Source organism: Vicia villosa, linkage group LG3 (assembly GCF_029867415.1).
Source record: "Vicia villosa cultivar HV-30 ecotype Madison, WI linkage group LG3, Vvil1.0, whole genome shotgun sequence".
NCBI lineage: Eukaryota > Viridiplantae > Streptophyta > Magnoliopsida > Fabales > Fabaceae > Vicia > Vicia villosa.
Genome location: NC_081182.1, coordinates 148876194 through 148893929, shown reverse-complemented (window position 1 = coordinate 148893929; position 17736 = coordinate 148876194). Strand labels below are relative to the sequence as shown.

At 32.2% G+C, this 17736-nt stretch overlaps 1 protein-coding gene and 1 long non-coding RNA gene across 9 annotated transcripts; one reads left to right on the top strand and one right to left on the bottom strand.

Moving 5' to 3' along the window:
• Nucleotides 1–6566: 6566 nt before the first annotated feature.
• LOC131656796 (uncharacterized) lies at nucleotides 6567–8174 on the bottom strand. The gene is made up of 3 exons (XR_009300301.1): nucleotides 7482–8174; nucleotides 7239–7326; nucleotides 6567–7139 (listed from the first exon to the last, which is right to left on the bottom strand). It is a non-coding gene; the product is annotated as an uncharacterized LOC131656796 (long non-coding RNA).
• Nucleotides 8175–9074: 900 nt separating this feature from the next.
• On the top strand, nucleotides 9075–13481 carry LOC131656795 (nucleobase-ascorbate transporter 5-like). 8 transcript variants are annotated; one of them, XM_058926401.1, is made up of 10 exons: nucleotides 10480–10535; nucleotides 10608–10681; nucleotides 10755–10850; nucleotides 10941–11064; nucleotides 11698–11818; nucleotides 11926–12004; nucleotides 12242–12320; nucleotides 12405–12460; nucleotides 12617–12685; nucleotides 13135–13481. In XM_058926401.1, the coding sequence occupies exons 5-10, from the start codon at nucleotides 11802–11804 to the stop codon at nucleotides 13177–13179; spliced, it is 345 nt and encodes a 114-aa protein (XP_058782384.1). In that variant the 5' UTR covers nucleotides 10480–10535; nucleotides 10608–10681; nucleotides 10755–10850; nucleotides 10941–11064; nucleotides 11698–11801; the 3' UTR covers nucleotides 13180–13481. The 8 variants fall into 8 exon arrangements, 4 of the variants coding, with proteins under 4 accessions (XP_058782382.1, XP_058782384.1, XP_058782383.1 ...); XR_009300300.1 differs by adding an exon at nucleotides 10320–10331 and having other exon boundaries at nucleotides 10482–10535; nucleotides 10812–10850; nucleotides 10941–12004; nucleotides 12242–12460; nucleotides 12964–13481; XR_009300299.1 differs by adding an exon at nucleotides 12964–13053 and having other exon boundaries at nucleotides 10941–12004; nucleotides 12242–12460.
• Nucleotides 13482–17736: the final 4255 nt, after the last annotated feature.

Sequence of the window (17736 nt, the reverse complement as noted above, 5' to 3'; positions counted from 1 at the left end):
TTGCCCTACACTAAAATATTCCTCTTTTGCTGTGCCTTTTCAGGGTTGACTTTTCAGACACTCTCCGACTACGCGCCTTCAAAATCCAAAGCTAAGTATTCAATTAAATTTCAAAGTCTATTTTGTTTCCTTTTATTTAGGGTTTACCCTTTAAACCTTTTTGGAACTGTGCATACACTCACCTTCTTCTGCCTTTGCTTTTGCCATATATTTTCAGGGTCGACCCCGAGGCTTCCCACGACTACGAACCATATCAGATCAAATCCAAAGCTAAGTTTCTATATTTATTTCCCTTTTCTTTTATCCCTTTTTTATTTTGATTAGGGTTAACCGTATTTGCCAAAGGAATTGATAATGCACTCACTCCTTTTATTTTTGCTTTCTATTTTTCCACCTTTTCAGGGTTTTCCAACCGCCAAAGCTTAAATAGTCGGTAACCCTAAACTCTTATCTCTCTGCCTAATTATTACTTATGCCAAACCCGCTGGTTTCTTATTCCCCTCCCTTATTATTATGTATCTGTTCCTGGCTTGTATTGGTTGCCCTTTTAAAGGCACTTAAAACTGTATAATATTAATTGTTATGGTTAGTAATCCTAGGGAGTGATAACCCTGAACTGAATTAGAATCACCTAATTACAAGATAAAATTTCTGAATTTAATCACGTGATTGTTGCACCCACGCACACTTTTTGGTAACCCCTCTTGTTGCCTGTTGCCTTGTTGCCTTGTTTTTTTGTTTGCAGAATATCCATGTCCCTCGAATACGAGGATACCTTAGCCATGTTGCCTCGATTAAGATCATAAGTCCCTAATGATGCTGCCTTCGATACACTAATATGATCTCGTCCCTCGGAAGTTGCCTACGAAAGGCTGAGGTGTCCTCTGGCTGCCTAAACGAAAGGCTATTCTGATCCTTCCCTTAGACTATCTGCCACTCTTTGGCAAGGGACAGTCTCATGGCGAACGAACTCTCGATGACCCTTCAACCTCCAAATGAAAGGCTTCCTGCCCTCTTATGGCATGGATAGACCCTTTCACCCTGAAAGGCTAAAAGAACCTTTTTACAAATGTCAAGGTAATTTGCCCTTAATTGCATGCTCTGGTTTAAAAAATCTTTTTCTTATTCTTTCTCATAAATCTTCAAAATGGCTACGCTCATTTACGAGCTAAAGTCCGTATTCACTTCTTCTACATTTCTGAACGAAAAAGAGCAAAGCAATTAAGAGCCCATGGAAAACCATGGATGCAAAGGGTGCCTTACACCTTCCCTTTGCATAAATTACCCCCGAACCCTGTTTTTATTTAAAAGGTTTTTCCTGTTCTTTTAGCCTTTCTAATTAATTTGGATAAAATAAAAGTCGGTGGCGACTCTTGCTTACCATACATTTCGATAAAAAGTCAGTTCACCGTATTACACTCCCCTTTAATTTTCAAAATCTTCTCCCTTTTTCAAAATATTCTTATGTCTGCAACCTTTTTAAAACTTTTCTTTAAAAATATCTTTTGCCCTTAGTGGCCCTTTTTTTCAAAAGTTTAGACACGACTAATTGTTGAAACGAGTGGCGATACCCCACGATTTTGAAATTGATTGATATAATGAGATCTTTTCCGCGTGAGAGAGCTAGTGGCATACTCATTGATTTTTATCCTAGTTAGAGCCCTTCTTTCATTTGCGATACAGAGAACTCATTTGTTCTCATGCTCAAGATCAATGGCTGAGTATTTCTCTCCGACGACGATAAAGTGTTTATTCGTTTTAAAAAACCATTTTCCTTTTAAGCAGAACTACATTAGCTCTGACTTCTCCATTGCACCGAGGAGGTATGTAGGCACAAAGCTTAACGCTTTGCCGAGCTTATTTTAAAAATAAAAAAAACTCTTTTTTAGCACACACGACACATATTTCAAAAAGGTTCCTGTGGAGTACCACAGATATGAGGGGTGCTTAAAACCTTCCCCTTGTATAAACAACACCCGTACCTAAGATCTCTTCTTTTTGTTTTAAAACAAACTTTGGGTTTTTTTTCGTTCTTTTCCCTTTTCCTTTGGAAATAATAAAGCGCGGTGGTGACTTTCACTGAAATATTGAGTCGAGTCAATCCCATGGCTTCGATCTCAGATTTTCCCTGCTACACCTTCCCCTTGTGTAACAAATTCTCCGTACCCAAATCTCTGATAAGTTTATTAGTTTTGATTTTAAAAACTTCTGTGGGTTTTATTCGCTCTTTCTCCCATTCCTTTTGGAAACAATAAAGCGCGGTGGCGACTCTATTTTAAACAAACGAGCTAAGTCGTTCTCATGGCTTTAGTCTCACCAATTTTACCGCTACATTCACCACCTTTGCCTTAAGATCTCCCAAGAATGCTTCGCCGAATTGCAGTCGCTAACTTTTTCAAAATTGTCACCATCAACACAAGAGTTAATCAAGAAAAGTCCCTTGTAATTTTTCTTCTTATCTTCCTTATTTATGCGTAGTCTTCTCTGCAGCAGTAGCTACTGCCCCATGTGGTGCAACACCATAGTTAACCACTTCAAGAACATCTTGATAGCCAAATAACACCTACTTTTGTTTGCACCATTTATCATAGTTCTTTGAATCAAGGGTTGAAAGATTGGTGGGAACTTGATCATTAGATACGGTAGTCATCTTTGCAACGGATTAAGGATCAGAACCTAGCTCTTGATGCTAGAGGTTGGCACAAGCATAAAGCTTGTAGGTGAATCAATGGAGAAAATAGAGGATTTGAGAAGATGGAGAAATATGAGATATTGAATGAGAGTAAGTAATTGAGGAAAATATTAACAAATGACATTAACTTGTAACCAATGTTACATGAGAGATATTTATAACACACAACAATACAAGTTGGAACAAGTGCATTTTATCAAAGGTGTTAAGGTGAACACTTTGGTATTCTTGAACATAGTTAGATGCCGAAACCTTTGTCCAATTAAATATTATTATTCAATGACACGTCATTTCTTACAATTATTTTATTTTAAAATAAATTTAAATTCTAAAATAATTTACGCTACAGGTATTCAATTACTACTTATCATGGGTACTTAAGAATTTTCCTTTTATTAAATCATGAAATTATTTATATTTGGAACTAAACAAAAAAAAAATTAGCGTGATTGGATAAATTTAAAATACACTACTTATTAAATAAATTTAAAATAAATTATATTTTATAAGAGTGATTGGATAGAGTATAAATATTAATATCTAAGAAGAATATAAAGTAGCATTGTAATTATTTTCAAATATATATAGTCTTTGATCACTATTATAAATGAATTTTTTTTAAAAAAATTAATTAAATAATAGTTATATTTGATCTTTTATATAAAGCAATTATTAGGTAAATTTGAAAAAAGATTGTTGATAGTATGACCAACAATTCATGGATCATGAAAGCTATCCTAAACCAAAGAATTGAGGTTACGAGATTGGCTGACTGGGAGAATATTATGGGTTGGACTAAATTCAGCATGAATAAAATGTATAAAAAATTACAGGATGTTGGCAGAAAATAGGAATGGACAAATTTGATTTATAGGAATAATGCTCGTCCTCGAGCTTATTTTATATTATGGCTCACTTGCCATGAAAAATTAGCAATAAAAGATAGATTGTATAGATTCGGCATGATTGACCACATAAATTGCTGATTTTACACGGAGGAAGAATCGACCCAACACTTTTAACCAAAAAGAATAATATACACGTTATTAAACGAATATTCATTATTTTGATACTTTAGTTTGGGTTATTCTTATTCATTAGTGAAAAATCTGTGGCATATGAACAATGTTGAGTGCCTATATATAAGTGAGACCAAAAGTATTTAAATTTAAAATTTGATGGCTGATATTTTTATAAAAAATGTTTGAGCCTCAGAGGTCTGTTCTAACTTTGGTGAATTTTTGTATCTCAACTGACCTAATTTTTTTTCTATCAGAAAAATAAAATATAGAGATTAATTTTGTATAGTTAGTTAAATATATCAACTAAAAATGTAATTAAATCTAATTATTTTTAAAGGCATTTCATTTTAACTCTACCAAATTAAATTTGACATATGTAAATTGAAGTTACCAATTTTTGTTGTTTAAAAACTATATTATTTATGAACTGGAGGTATATATATTTTTTTTTTACAAATGCATTCAATCAAATCATGTTATTTACTTAAAAATATAATTGAAACAAAACTACAAAATGTCATTTTAGTTTTTTTTAAACATAAACTTTCTCTGTTCACTATAATAAATAAAGATTTTTTAATTAAATTTAATGAATAACCTATGTAATTGATCTTTTTTAAGATTAAATACATCGATTATTATTTTTTTTTCAAGCGAAACATAAATTATGAAACAAATATTTTTTTATAATAGTCACAAAAGTATGTATATTTTAATTTCAAGAATTCTTTTTTTTTAAAAAGATAATGGACTTGATTGGACGCTGAGGAAAAAAAAGTATTTTGCCTAATTTTTACTGTCAATTTTAAATAAATCATAATTTTTTTAATAAAATAAAATTATATACAATACACTCATTCTTATTAATATTTAGTTTAAAAAGGAAATTTTTAATATTTATTAACAATACTTATTTTCATATAAAAAACAAATATTATTCTAAACTTTAAACAAATGTTTTTATTTAAATAAAATTATAGTATATTTACTTAAAATACATTATAAAATTGATATGTTTTTAAATAGCATTCAAAATTATATAAAAAATAAAAGTAAAACACAAATAATGAGTAATGATTAACTAAAAAAAAGTGTAAATAAAGTGAACAATAAAATTGATAAATTTTCACCAATTGTTTGTTGATTCAGTGGTGATTGATGCTGAACTCGATCAGAAGTGAGCTTGACCCACTTGTTGTCAGAACTGACCCCTACATTTTTATTACACATTGTTTAACCATTTATACATATTTTGAGCATTATGGATTACATTTAAAATTGAAACAATTACAGTATTAATTTTAAATAATGGAATATGATTTTATTTACTGAAATTAAATAAGGTGATTTTGAAATATAAAGAGGTTGTTTTTTATTAAAAATCTTGATTTTTAAATATTTAAAATCATTTTTTTAAATGAATTATTATTGAGGTATTGGAAAAATGGGAGAGACCTATATAATTTTATGTGAAGAAGGAATTATAATTTAATAATAAAATTTAATTATTACAAAAAATAGGAGGATATTATGTTAAGTCAAAATTAGCGGTGTAAAGTGTAGATGGAAAGAAAAAGTCGATGGTGAAGAAGAATGAATGAATGGCGATGAAAAGATGATCAGAGCTGCGGCAACAGTCGGTGGCGTTGATGATCAGCTGATTCGATCGATTAAACTTTCAAAAAATGTTAGGTTTACGTTGAATAGAAAATTAAATTGTGAGAAAGAGAGATTCCATAAACTCTTATCGTCACTTTTTTTTTTGTTAATTTTTGAAAATGATTTTTTATTAAATTTCTGATATATACCATATTGACTGAGTTTAATAGCTGATTATAATATATTATAATATATCACTAGAAAATTGACTTCTCATAACACTAAAAAATTATCACTAAAAGTTAATAATCTATAGGTAAATGTCTATAGAACTTTGAGTTACACTTATCTTTGAGGTAAACTATTAGAGGGTGTGGTGTGACGCCAAATTAAATGTCACAATAATTTTTAGCTACGATTAAGATTTTTCCCACAATTTCAACGAGTTTCACTATATATTATGCGAGTATTATAAATAATAGAAACTATACCTACACATTATACTCTTTTAGCTATCATTAAAACTTCAATAAACAAATTTTTTATTATATTAAAACAAAATTAATTTATAATTTTACTTTTAAATTTATTTGACGAATATTACTAATACTAAAAATAAAATTACTCATTATAAATATTTTTAAATACATTAAGAATCATGACAAAGTTAAATAACTAAAATTAAAAAAATTATTTCATTTTATATTAAATTCAAATATTTCAAACATAGAAAGTTTCATTCGATATACTTAAAAATCTTACACAAAAGAAATCAAATATATAACTTTTACAATTTTTTTTTCATATATTTGTATTTTAATATTCTTTATCTTCACTTTCATGTATCTATAATTTTGAGTGGTGTTGTATCTTCCCTTTCCTGCATATGAATCAAAACAGATCCTGAAATAAGGATACCACTCTCGGGTGGATTAGTCGGCACGGAAGGAAGGATACCATTCTATTAAAAAAAAAAAAATAATCCTGAAATAAATATTTATTAAAATATATACTTAGAAAAAATTCCATTTTCTTGAAACCTTAGAGGGGAAAACAACATTAAAATATTTTCTAACTAAAATTAAATTTAAAAATAATTTTATAGTGTAAGTTAAACATACGAATTTGTGTCAGAAACTAAACCACATGGTCTATTATGTAATTAAATCAAACTTCATTAGAAGAGCAAATTCTCTAAATATGATTTTTGGTTCAATTACAATTTAGTTTGTTAGTAATTAGTAATTGGATCCTTAAGCTAAAACTAAAGTCCCTTTGAGGGTTCTTGAGACTTTAGAATTAATGTTTATTAAGCTAAAATAATGATACAATAGATAAGCTCCTTTCTTGCAGACAGCTCCTTTCTTGCAGATAGATACTGGAAAATTACATTCAACATGAAAAAACATCAGTTCAAATTTGAAAATGTCAAACCATTATAGATAAGCTAATGATAACTATTTAATAGAAAAGGAGAGATAAACCAGCAAAAGATGGCTTCAAGTATTTAGTGACTCCCTCTGTTTATGCATGTGCCCTGTGCCCTATCAGCAGTACTAAAACCATCCTCACTTACAGATCTGCTAGTGTGGCGAGCTTTTTTGCATGCTCAGGATCGTTCTTTTCTTCGTCCTTGTAAAACCTCACAAAGAAAAACTTCATATCAGAGACAAGTTATTTATTTATATACTTTAATCTCCACTCTGTCATGATAGAAAACATGAGACTTTAGAATTAATGTTAATTGAGATGAAATTTTGATAACCTGCAAGTAGTTGACTACTCACCCATGTGCAGCAACAATAGGAAGATCCCATGAACAACCTCTGCAGATGAATTACATCCTATTAGCTTTTAAACTTCAAAATATATACTATGTTAAAATTCTCAAATTTCAGCTTATTGAATAAGAAGTTTATCATTACCAAATGCCATAAATATCTGACACTTTGTAATCACCATAATCTTCCAATAAGCACCATTCTTCTTTTTCCATAAAGATCTTCACATAACCTTCAAGAATTAAAAAAAAAAAAAAACAATCATCAAGTGTGGCAATTCAAGAATTCAATACCAAAAGCACCATCACAAATCAATGTTCAATTATAAAAAATCCAGCAAAGCCAAAACATGATAAATGAAGAAGAATCTCGGTTCAAAACTTTTACCTAACATTTGATGGGCATAATGTGAAGCGAAATTCAACACTAATTCTTCATCAATTTGTCAACCACAACATGCAAAAACAACAAATAACAACGACACAACAACAATGTTGTAGCAAGAATTGTACTGAAACAGAAGCAAAAAGAAGAAAGAGCCGGCAGAGGCATTTTATCGAACACTTCGTGAGCAGGATCAAAAGCTGCATTTTATTCTCCTCATCGCTTCATCCGGGAAAATACTCAGCAAATTTATCGTTATGTATGCTCTCTGTTTAATTCACAACCAAGTTTGCATAGAAAACAACTCAGAGTCATAAGTTATAACATAGCGGTAAGTGAGTCGAAACCGTAAAATAGCTTACCAAAACACCATAACTTAAAACCAAAATCTGAAAATTAAGAAAATCAAACCATGCCGATAATTTTGGAATCGCGTTTGAGAATCACTTCGAAACAAGCACGTTTTGGCGTTTTTTCCTTTTCGCGATAAGTAGTTTTCCTCGATTTGAAAGTGCTGCATTTCACTTTTCCGCTTTTCTTCCTGTTTCCATTTTCCATTATTCGAACAGAAGTTGTTTCGCTTGACAGGAAAAAAGGTGCGTCTGAAAATAATCGTAGGAAAGAAAGGCCTTATTAATAGTGTTTTCTTAAAAAATGCTACTAAAGGCAAGGTCTTGCAAAAGTTGCAATAGCATTTTAGTGTGTATAACAGCGCTTCTAAGAAAAACACTATTAAAACTTGTTAAAGAATGCACAAATAGTAAAGTAAAACTAGGCTACAATAGCGTGTTTATTAAAAGTGCTATTAAAATCTATGCTTTTAATAGCGTTTAAAAAGTTCTATCAGATGTAGCAAATATATTATAGCGGGAGCTTTAATAATGCGTAAAAGTGATATTAAAAGTTATAAAAAGCGTTATTAAAAATCCTTTTTGGTGTATTGTGAATATATCGAACAATAGGAGTCGAGTTGATACTTATGTAGAGATCAAAAGGTGACCAAATTGGTTACAAAAGGTCAATGGTCAAAAATCGATTACAAGTGTTTGATGAGGTCTATTATGAAAGGTTAATGGTCATTAACCATTCATTAAAGAGATACATAATAAGAGAAGAAGAAAATAACTGATAGATTGCTATGCAAGTCACTTTGTTTTTCTCACTACTAGAAATTTGGCCTACGGCCACGCTAAAATTTTCCACATCTCAGAAACTGTGGCCATATATATGATTTGGCGAGGGTTTTATAAGCGTAGACTAATGTTTGAAAACATTGAATCCAGACTGCGAAACTGTGGCTTTTCCTTCAACTATCCACGGTTATTTAACTGCAGATATTTTAAGCCACAAAGTAAAACCGCGGCCTATAATTTTGACTTCAAACTGTGGCTTAAGCCCAAAAAATTATACCCCGCCAGATTTTCCCTCTTTTATTTTTAGTTTCCCTCTTTTATTTTTAATTTCCCTCTCTTAATTATTTTCTTTTCTAATTTATTAAATTAAAAAAAATAAAAACATAAATTCAATGAATTATCTATTCATCACACTTTATCTATGGAAACCCTAAAACGAGTGTTCTCCGCCTCTTTGTTTCAAACTCTCTCCGGTCTCTCCTCACTCTTCTTCTCTCGATGAACACGAAACAGAGCATTGTTTCTCCACTCTCGATTGTTTTCCGCCATGAAAGGAGCTCTTAGAACTCGGAGGATCCCACACACCCACACGCAACACCAACAGTGAAATCCTCTCAATCTCTCTAGCAAAATCAAACAAGACGCAAACAATAATGAAAAACCCTAAATCCCCAATCAAAACCAACCCCAATTCAATATTCAATAGTGATTACATTTTACACGATGGAAATCGAAAATTGCAAGAAGAAATAGAAAAGCTACGAATAACAGAAGATCCTCAGGTATACACTTTGCTATTTAACTCGATTCTTCCTCTTCTCTACAGTTCTTCGAGCTCATCTCCTTCTTCTGCGTTTTCTTGGTCTGCTGCGTGTCTGTTGATGTTGTAATTTGGTGAGTAAGTGTTTATTGAGTGTGAGGTTTTATCTGTGTTGGTGTGTTCTCTTGTTGCTTTGTGATGCTTGTTGCAACACTGCAGGTTATGATTGTTAGCATTTTTGTTGTTTTTGTTTAGTTTCAGTTTAGTGAAGTTGCAGTTCTTACAAATGACTATCATTGAAGAGAAAGGCTTTGGAAAGAGAAAGAGAAAGAGAAAGAGAGATACAATGGCAGCAGGTGAAGGTGGTGGTGGAGGAGGTGGTGGTGGAGGAGGAGGTGGAGGTGGTGGAGGAGGAGGAAAAGTTGATGTGTTTCAACCACATCCTGTCAAGGATCAACTTCCTGGTGTTGATTACTGTGTTACAAGCTCACCTTCATGGCGTGAGTAATCTTTTGTTAAAACCCATTTTTCATTTAAGATAAAGTTTCTACCTTTGCTATAATTTCAATGGTTTTATTACATTTGCTTGCAGCTGAAGGGATTTTACTTGCGTTTCAACACTACCTTGTTATGCTTGGAACCATTGTCATTGTTTCAACTATACTTGTTCCTTTGATGGGTGGTGGCGATGTAATCAACTGTTTTCTTTTTTGAAATTTTCTTGATGATTGTTTTTGGTTATTTTGATTTGAACTTGAGTTTTTGTTTTGAGGGAAACTGTAGGTGGAAAAAGCTCAAATGATACAAACACTACTGTTTGTTGGAGGCATTAAGACATTGTTGCAGACTTGGTTTGGAACAAGGCTTCCTGTGGTTGTAGGAGCATCGTTTTCTTTTCTCATTCCTGCTATTTCTGTTGCTCTTTCAACCAGAATGAGTGTGTTCCCTGATCCTCATGAGGTTTGTGTTGTTAGCATAGAAATGCTTGTTTTGTTTACTTCTATTCATATAGATTGTTTACTTAGAAATGGATGGTTTTGATTAGCTTGAAGAATAATGTTTGTGCATGTCACTGATGTTGGTTGATTGATTCTTGGTTTAATTTTTCAGAGGTTCAGAATGGTGTTAGTCGTGTCACATGGAGCCCTGATGGAAGTTTTGTTGGTATGTAACTTAATATGTCTGAAACCATTTTGAAGCTTTTGGCAGGATATCTAACTGTTTGCTTTGTTTTAGGTGTTGCGTTTACTAAACATTTGATTCATTTATATGCATACACCAACTCAAATGAGCTAACCCAGCGTATAGAGGTGACATTCTTCTCATGATGAACAAAGCAAAATTTTGATTGCAGTTTTGGGTTACATTTCTTTGTCGATGCAGGTTGATGCCCATGTTGGTGGTGTGAATGATTTGTCATTTGCTCTTCCTAATAAACAGTTGTGCATTGTAACTTGTGGAGATGATAAGTTGATAAAGGTGCATAAAATCTAGTAATCTTCTTGTTGCAATTTCGGTTTTAAAAAAGTTATCTATTTTTCTGAAGATGAAACTCTCAAGTCTTAATAGGTGTGGGATGCAAATGGACGAAGACTATTCACTTTTGAGGGGCATGAGGCACCTGTATGTTAGTTCACAAGATTGGAAGACAAGCCTAAAGATTCCACCAGCTGATACACGCTATAGGACAGAGGTATGGTTACGAATACTTTAACTCTGTTATCATATATATTCCAAGTGATTGGTTAGTTAAATTATGTATTATGCTTTGGTCATATATTTTGTCTGAGAATTGGGATCTTTGAGTTTATACAGAACAGGCACATCTCTTGTTGAAGTTGAGTCTCTGCATTTGTTTTAGCTTTCATTTTGTTGAGTCCTGTCATCATCATCTAGGAGAATCACATCATTTAATTCTGATGTTTATTTTAATTTTTTTTACTCTATTCAATAATAAATTAGATAAGGTCAGTATTTATATTTAAAACTAGAGGGGTTGGATTTATCTCCGGTCTGATTTTAAAACATTGATGGTTCATATTTAAAGTTGTGTTATTGACATGTGGGCATACTTGACTTATATGATTGTAGTTGCAAATTACACCTGAACTCGACTAATTTGATCACCTTATTGTAATTTCTCATGGTTGGGCTAATAAAGTTGGTTCAAAGATGCTTTGGTTGCTGATCCACTGTATACCTATTCAGTTATATGCTATTGATAATCTGTTAGCTGCATTCTTGTATTTGTGGCTTAGGCTTTTGTAGTTTAAGTGACCATACCTCTTATGCCATAACTCAACCTCATGTTCATGAGATGTTGCAGCAAGTCATCTTAATTTAGAGCTTATATGCAAATGATGTTAGCTTTTGATAAGTAAAACATGTCATTGTCACAACGAGGTTCTTGCTGAGATTAAAGATGATGAAATGATCCATCTCATTAGGTATATTTTAATAGTTTGTAAATATTGTAATAGAAAAAGGTCTAATTTGGTTCTTACTTCTTACAGTATTTGTGTTATGATGTTATCTTGATGAAAAATGATATCAGGAAGTGGAAATCTTTTGACAAATTTTCACCTGAAAGGAGCATCAAATCACCCTTTCCGACTGTTTCAGCTTCCGAACAGGTAATCAACATTGTCTTGTTAATGTGATCATGTATACAATATTATATTAAATAGTGTTGCATTTGCGGTTGTAATGTGTCGCGATTCTTGATATTGTATGTAGTTGCTAAGAGGTGATTTAGAATCCTTAAGCTAAAAGCATGTAGTAGCATGACTACGATTCAATTCTTTATATTGGATAAATGCAAAGGAGAAACGTGTACTGATGATTTGATTTTTGTGCTTTTTTGCTTTCAGGATCAACCACTGTCCAGTTTGTCTTCAGTGGAATCTGTGCAGGATCCTTCCGTGCAACCTGCGAAAGCCGCATCTTTATGTGATACCCTTAATTAAATCATTTGTAAAGATTTTAAAATTTGGTGAAAATCTAAATTTTATTCATTACAGGGCATATATAAAGTGATCTATGCTGCTAATACACCAAAAGAGTTTTGCAAATGGATTGATCTGAAAAAGGTATTTCTATATTTTGTTACATTGAATGAAGCAGCAACAAACAAATATGACTGGTGAATATTCCAGTCCATGGAGTAAAATGTAGTTTTAAGTCCCGTTGCATCTCATTATGATAAACTACTATTCATACTTGTATATATTTGATTGAATGTGCAGAAGAAAAAGATCAACAGGCACATGATAATGAACATTCAAGCCTTTTGGATACATCTGATGGAAACAATGGTATATTTCAACTACTAGTATTTCCTTTTTTTACTTTTACCACTTTCAGTTTCAAGTTAACAAAAACAAATTAACTAATGTTATTAATAGAAAGAAAAAGTTACTAACTCTATGAACATCATTCATTCAATGCGACATTTTTTACGCCTCTTTATTTCTGGTCAAACTATAGAAGGAAATTAGAATATTGATTGTGTTCTTAATTTTATTTGAGAGGTAAATGTAGTTTAAGCATTATAAAATGATTTTAAGTATAATTTTTTTTCTTTTCTGAACAGAAAAGGTGAAGAAGTCTGTAAAAAAGATTACAATGTGTAATCAAACTCAAATGAAGTAGTAGAATTATACAACTACAAATTGTCAAAGGGGTTAGCTTCTCATTTTCTCATTTATTTGGCTCATCATCTTAAGATAAAAAGCATGTTCTGGAATTTTACGAATTATTTCAGTTATCCTCCCCCGAGGGAAAAGTGCGAAGGTCCAAACTGCACTAATGCTTACAAGTATCGGGATTCCAAGTCAAAGGTTCCTCTTTGCAGTCTTGGTTATTACAAGGCAATAGAAGAAGACTAGATTTAGACATGGGAAATGCACGGATTAAATAGTGGAGCAAATATGAGAGGTCATTTATTTAGAGGCCATTTAGACAGTAAATTGTGTTTCAATAGTGGATTAAATTGTGTTTCATCTCATGGCAATTGAAACCCTTTGTACATTTATTTAGAAGTTATTTAGACACTAAAATAATTTGTATTCATACAATTATAGTAATCAAATTTTAAATTCTTTAAAATTGGCGCAAATGATTGGTGTCTTGGATTAATATAAGCCACTAAATTTATTTACATTAAATTTATATTAAATTGTGGCAAGATAAATGGTTTAGAAAGCATAACATATAACAACGGTTTTAAATAGGTGGTCATAATCAAACCGTGGCTATATCTTGAACTAATACTGTGTCGTAAACGTTAAAATGAAATCGTGGCTTTACCATATAGCCACAGTTTTGTAGTCATGGCAAATACAAACCGCGGCCTTAATCAAGCTACCTAAACCGTGGTCTAAAAAAGCCACGGTTGTAAAAATGGCGTGGTCTATACCAAAAAACCGTGGACTTTACTTTAGGCCACGGCCGAATACTCCACAGTTGGATTTCCATGGCCAAACCGTGGCCTCAGTGTTACGCCACGGTTATTTTGCATATAGCCTCGGTTTTCTGGTCGTGGCAGGAGACCTTTTTTTCTGTAGTGTCTTCTTATCTTTTTCTGCCTCGTGTTCTGGTAGTTAGGGTTTGTAAATGTTTTGTAACCACCTCTAGCTCCTATATAAGTTAGTTGGTGGTTCCCTTTCAAGATAATGAATCATTCTCCAATATTTTAATTCATTCAATTTACTGTTATGGTATCATAAACCCTGGTTCTTCCAACTCTTCTTTTTCTCAGCTATGGCAAGAAACAACAATAACAATGTCGGTCAACAACCAGACGCTGCGCTCTATCCGTATTACCTACATCCATCAGAAAACCCAACAACGGCATTTGGTATGGGCGAAGAGGGTGCAGAGAGTTCTTGCTACCAAGAACAAATTCAAATTTGTCAATGACTCGATTCCTATACCAAGCGTAGATGATCTTATTTTCGTTGTTTGGGAAAGATGCAACAATCTTGTGCACTCATGGCTGATCAATTCAATGAAGCCTCAAATTTATGAAAGCGTCGGGTTCATAGAAAATGTTGTAGACGTGTGGAATGATCTAAAATAAAGGTATATTCAAGGGGATATAATTCGTGTGGATGCTCTTTATCAAGATCTTTCGAGTTTCAAGCAAGGGAATCTCTAAATTTCTGAATACTTCATTGAAATGAGGGCTCTATGGGAAGAACTTGATCAATTTAGGACCATGCCTCAATGCACATGCCCACGACCATGTGTTTGTGCTGCAATGCATAGTGTAAGGAGTTTCAAGAAAGAAGACCAAATCATCCAGTTCCTTATGGGGTTGAATGAACAATATCAAAGTGTTAAGTCTCAGATCTTGTTAATGAAACCTCTACCAACCATCAACAAAGTCCATTCCATTGTGCTATAAGAAGAAAGACAACAAAGCTATGGAACAACCAATCGCCATGAAGCCAGAGATGAAGAAACAGACGTTTTGGCTAATTCAGTTGAAACTGGATATCCAAATCGTGATTATGGTAGAGGCAGGGGACATAGTGGATATAATGGAGCAAGAGGTCGAGGTAATGCATACAAAGAGAAGGTGTGCACACATTATGGAAAGAATGGCCATACAGTCGATATCTGCTATAGAAAACATGGATATCCACCAGGATGGGGATCTGCTCGAGGAAATGCCTCAGTCAACAATGCTGGGAATGATACATAAGAAACTGGTACAGATATGAAGCTGAAAACTGATAAGGGTAGCATGGTTATCACCAAAGATCAATACAACTCATTAATTGCTCTACTTGAGAGGAACAATGTAGGTGGAGCCAAGCATACCTCAGACATGGTGATAGGAGAAAGTACCAGCTGCTATTCTGCAGGAGCAACAGGTAAATACCCTAACAATGATGTTTAAAAAAGTGTGTGTGATTGTAAATGGATCTTAGACACGGGAGCAATGGATCACATTTGCAATCCTATAGAATGGTTCACATCGTGTAGTGAGTTTATTCCTATTGTATCTGTTGGTTTACCAAATGGAACCAATGTCCAAGCTTGTAAAATTGGAAGAATTAGGTCGAATGATAACTTGGTCTTGGAAAGAGCTCTTTATTTTCCAGGATTTAACATTAATTTGATTTCTGTATCAAAATTATCTGAGCAAAACAACTATACTATAGTAGATGATCATAATAGACATATTTGGGTAATATGATAAAGAACAAAGCTGAAGTGTCCAATTGTGCGAAGAGTTTTGTTAACATGGTTAAAACTAAGTTTGAGAAGAATGTCAAAATTATCATAAGTGATAATGGCCCAGAGTTTTTGATGAAATCCTTCTATGAAGAGAAAGGTATACTGCATCAAAGAAGTTGTGTAGCACATCACAGCAAAATGCTAGAGTAGAAAGAAGGCATCACATCTTAAACATTAGTAGAGCCTTAATGTTCCAATCCAACATTCCAAAAGTGTACTGGTCATATGCTATTTCACATGCAGTATTCCTCATAAATAGGATACCTACAAAAGTTCTGAATGACTAGTCACCACATGAAGTGTTATATGGTGACCAGCCTGATTTAAAGATGTTTAGAAAATTTGGTTGTTTATGCTATGCATCAAATGTTGATCCTCACAAAACCAAATTTGATCCTAGGGCAAACAAATATGTCTTCCTTGGATTCAAGCAAGGAATGAAAGGTTATGTTGTTTTGAGTATCCATACCAAGTCCATTTCAATAACAAGTGAAAGTTGTGTGTGTAACATGGTATTATTATTACTAAAACGAGACTAAGCATGAAATCACAATTTGGTATATTTATAGAGTACAATTTTGGCAGTAGATTGATTTGGAAATAAGGTATTATGTCATAGGCACGCGATTATTTATCATATGATTTTGATCAAACCGAATCCTAAATTTGGTAGGGATAGATTGGAAGCTATTAACATAATATGCTTAAATTAATATTAAGAAATCAATTCAGGAAATTTGAATACCAGAAAGACGAGAAACTTGACAGAGGAATTATAAATAACTAGCAACCTATATAACCCTATTCCTAACAAGATATAATTGCTCTTAACATGGCTAGTTAATGAGGTATATGCCTACTCTCTATCCTCTACAGGTTTAACTTTCATTTTTATCATACCACTTGTGTTACACTGTCTGTAAACTATTATTATCTTTCTTAATTTCATTCACTGAAAACAATTATTTGATAGAAAGTGATTTTGATTTTATTTATTTTACTTGTTCATGAGGATTCTTCAATACATGTTGTAAGAACTCATAAGAAAGTCTGTTGGAAGAAACTTGTAAATCCTTAAATTTTCTTTACCTTATAGTGAAAATAAGTACAATTTTAAGATGGACAACTTTATTTAGGCCAAAGCATTCAAGCAAATAGTGAGACAATAAACTTGTACATCCTTAAATTTGCTTTACCTTATAGAGAAAATAAGGACAACTTTATTTATGCAAAAGCATTGAAACAATTAGTGAGACAATAAACTTGTATATCCCTGAATTTGTTTTATATTATTGAGAAAAAATGAAATCTATAATATGAACAGTTTTATAGTGAGACAATACACATGTTAATTGGGTTTGTTAGAGAATGAAGGGTTAACCATGAATTCTATTAAATCACATTTTTTATATGCCAATGGATTTTTCGAGATTACGAGTCGATAGATATTTAAAATCCAACCATGAAGGTTTGGAAGATTATGGTTGAAAAAACATGGAAACAATGTAATCAAGATTTTAACTAAAATGTGAATAATATACTGAATGCTTTCATTTACTATGTCTTTCAGTTTAATTTTTGAGGTGTTTCAAGTCTATAATAATGTAAATCTCTTCGCAAAATAAATATTTGTTTAATATAATATTTTTTTAATAATATTAATCCAAACTATATTTAATATAAGTATATTTTTAGTTCCTGAAAATATAATGTTGATATATCAATGGTTGGTATTACATTGCTCTAAAATGGCTCAATTTTATCATTTCTCCACCACACCTATCAATGTTTGATTGGAAAAAAGCAAGTATTTAATTGGAGTTTTGTGGAATGGATTATATTAAGTAATATAAAAATATTGAAAAAAAATAAATGGTGGAAGTGAATGAAAAGCGAAAAAAATAAAGTTAATTACAACTGTCAAGATGAATGGAGGCATTGATTTTATAGCATACCACTATAGTGAGTGTGTGACAAATGAGGCTAAATTGCAACTACCTCTAGTGAAATTCAAATTGAAAAGTAGGCAGATGAAGGAAAATAGGGTGTAATCCTCAAGCAAAGCATGTTTGACAAAAATAGGGTGTAATCCATAGTTAGTTTAAAAATATCCCTTGTC